Source organism: Trachypithecus francoisi, unplaced genomic scaffold (genome assembly GCF_009764315.1).
Source record: "Trachypithecus francoisi isolate TF-2019V2 unplaced genomic scaffold, Tfra_2.0 Lachesis_group8, whole genome shotgun sequence".
Taxonomy (NCBI): Eukaryota; Metazoa; Chordata; class Mammalia; order Primates; family Cercopithecidae; genus Trachypithecus; species Trachypithecus francoisi.
Window position 1 is genome coordinate 11,749,360 of NW_022681473.1, and position 2,815 is coordinate 11,752,174.

At 45.4% G+C, this 2,815-nt stretch overlaps 1 protein-coding gene across 1 annotated transcript; it reads left to right on the forward strand.

The window, feature by feature from the left end:
• Positions 1–1,953: 1,953 nt before the first annotated feature.
• LOC117080133 (U6 snRNA-associated Sm-like protein LSm5) lies at positions 1,954–2,516 on the forward strand. Its single transcript, XM_033204748.1, has one exon. The coding sequence runs from the start codon at positions 1,995–1,997 to the stop codon at positions 2,292–2,294; it is 300 nt and encodes a 99-aa protein (XP_033060639.1). The 5' UTR covers positions 1,954–1,994; the 3' UTR covers positions 2,295–2,516.
• The last annotated feature ends 299 nt before the right edge of the window (positions 2,517–2,815 follow it).

Consider the following 2,815-nt stretch of genomic DNA (forward strand, 5'->3'; position numbering starts at 1 on the left):
AACAGGCAACCTACAGAATGGGAGAAAATTTTTGCAATCTACTCATCTGACAAAGGGCTAATATCCAGAATCTACAAAGAACTCAAACAAATATACAAGAAAAAAACAAACAACCCCATCAAAAAGTGGGCAAAGGATATGAACAGACATTTCTCAAAAGAAGACATTCATACAGCCAACAGACACATGAAAAAATGCTCATCGGCCGGGCGCGGTGGCTCAAGCCTGTAATCCCAGCACTTTGGGAGGCCGAGACGGGCGGATCACAAGGTCAGGAGATCGAGACCATCCTGGCTAACATGGTGAAACCCCGTCTCTACTAAAAATACAAAAAAACTAGCTGGGTGAGGTGGCGGGCGCCTGTAGTCCCAGCTACTCGGGAGGCTGAGGCAGGAGAATGGCGTGAACCCGGGAGGCGGAGCTTGCAGTGAGCTGAGATCCGGCCACTGCACTCCAGCCTGGGCGACAGAGCAAGACTCCGTCTCAAAAAAAAGAAAAAATGCTCATCATCACTCGCCATCAGAGAAATGCAAATCAAAACCACAATGAGATACCATCTCACACCAGTTAGAATGGCAATCATTAAAAAGTCAGGAAACAACAGATGTTGGAGAGGATGTGGAGAAATAGGAACACTTTTACACTGTTGGTGGGATTGTAAACTAGTTCAACCATTATGGAAAACAGTATGGCAATTCCTCAAGGATCTAGAACTAGATGTACCATATGACCCAGCCATCCCACTACTGGGTATATACCCAAAGGATTATAAATCACGCTGCTATAAAGACACATGCACACGTATGTTTATTGTGGCACTATTCACAATAGCAAAGACTTGGAATCAACCCAAATGTCCATCTGTGACAGACTGGATTAAGAAAATGTGGCACATATACACCATGGAATACTATGCAGCCATAAAAAAGGATGAGTTTGCGTCCTTTGTAGGGACATGGATGCAGCTGGAAACCATCATTCTTAGCAAACTATCACAAGAACAGAAAACCAAACACCGCATGTTCTCACTCATAGGTGGGAACTGAACAATGAGATCACTTGGACTCGGGAAGGGGAACATCACACACCGGGGCCTATCATGGGGAGAGGGGAGGGGGGAGGGATTGCATTGGGAGTTATACCTGATATAAATGATGAATTGATGGGTGCTGACGAGTTGATGGGTGCAGCACACCAACATGGCACAAGTATACATATGTAACAAACCTGCACGTTATGCGCATGTACCCTAGAACTTAAAGTATAATTAAAAAAAAAAAAAAAGCCCCACCGGCCAGGCGCCGTGGCTCATGCCTGTAATCCCAGCACTTTGGGAGGCCAAGGTGGGTGGATCACCTGAGGTCAGGAGTTTGAGACCAACCTGGCTAACGTGATGAAACCCCCTCTCTACTAAAAATACAAAATTAGCCAGGCATGGTGGCATGTGCCTGTAATCCCGGCTACTCGGGACGCTGAGGCAGGAGAATCACTTGAACCCGGGAGGCGGAGGTTGCAGTGAGCTGAGATCACACCACTGCACTCCAGTCTGGGCAACAAGAGCAAAACTCCATCTCAAAAAGGAAAAAATAAAACTCCCCTTTGCAAGCTATAGTTTACTTCCTCCTTCCAGCATGCAGGGTAGATCTCTTTGGTTGAGAACATTCAAAATTACCGGACAGGAGTGGGGATGTGGTTGAGATTGGCCATGTAAGTTGCTTTCTACTTTGCTGGTTCAGAGCAGCAAGCACTGTAAGGAATACAGAGCAGGTGCTTCAGGCATCAGGTAACTCAGCTTAGCTCTGTGTGCTGCTACCCAGATTTCTATAGATATCCAAGGAAGCCTCAGAGTCAAGCTCCAAGAGGCTCAGATAGGACAATAACCTGCGATCTGCATTGTTTGCAATCCCTTGGAATACAGGTTACAGATCACTTTCCTTCTCATGCCTGCTCTTTCTTCTTTCCTAAACCTGGAGGAGGCCACTTCCGGCGTAGCCATGGCGGCTAACGCTACTACCAACCCGTCACAGCTGCTGCCGTTAGAGCTTGTGGACAAATGTATAGGATCAAGAATTCACATTGTGATGAAGAGTGATAAGGAAATTGTTGGTATTCTTCTAGGATTTGATGACTTTGTCAATATGGTACTGGAAGATGTCACTGAGTTTGAAATCACACCAGAAGGAAGAAGGATTACTAAATTAGATCAGATTTTGCTAAATGGAAATAATATAACAATGCTGGTTCCTGGAGGAGAAGGACCTGAAGCGGGAATGAGTTTCCATGACTTACGCTAGATTCTGTTTTGTCTTTTAATGACAAGAAAATGGATTTTTTTTCCCCACCTTCTAATGTTTAAATCCCATAAAGCTAAGTTTCCCGTTAAAGGGAAGTGCTTTGAAGATGTGTACCCATTTTTGTAAGTTAATCATAATTATCCTGGAAAAAGAAGAAAAGAGCTTCTTCTTTGGAGACGAAAATAAAGGTGTTTTTGGTTAAAAAAAAAAAAAAAAAAAAAACCTGGAGGAATGTTTGCATCATGGAAGCCCAGAGGGAAGAGAGGCTGCTATGGGTCTTGTCCCTGCAGAACTCAGCCAGCATCCACAGTTGCTCAGCAGCAAGTGGTATCCACAGCTCAAGGCCCCAGATCCCACTGCAAAGCGTGGACAGGGCGTGTGCTCTGAAAAGCCCATGTGGAGCCAGAAATAAGCTGTGGCTTAGTCCACCTAAGGGAGACAGGAAAAGCCTCACACGGCAGGTAACTAGCTGCTACTTGACAAGAGGAAGTGTGCCAGGCATGCATCTGGGTGGGCTACAG

Coding starts and splice junctions, on each gene's coding strand:
- LOC117080133 (XM_033204748.1), top strand. CDS start 1,995: ATGGCGGCTAACGCTACTACCAACCCGTCACAGCTGCTGCCGTTAGAG.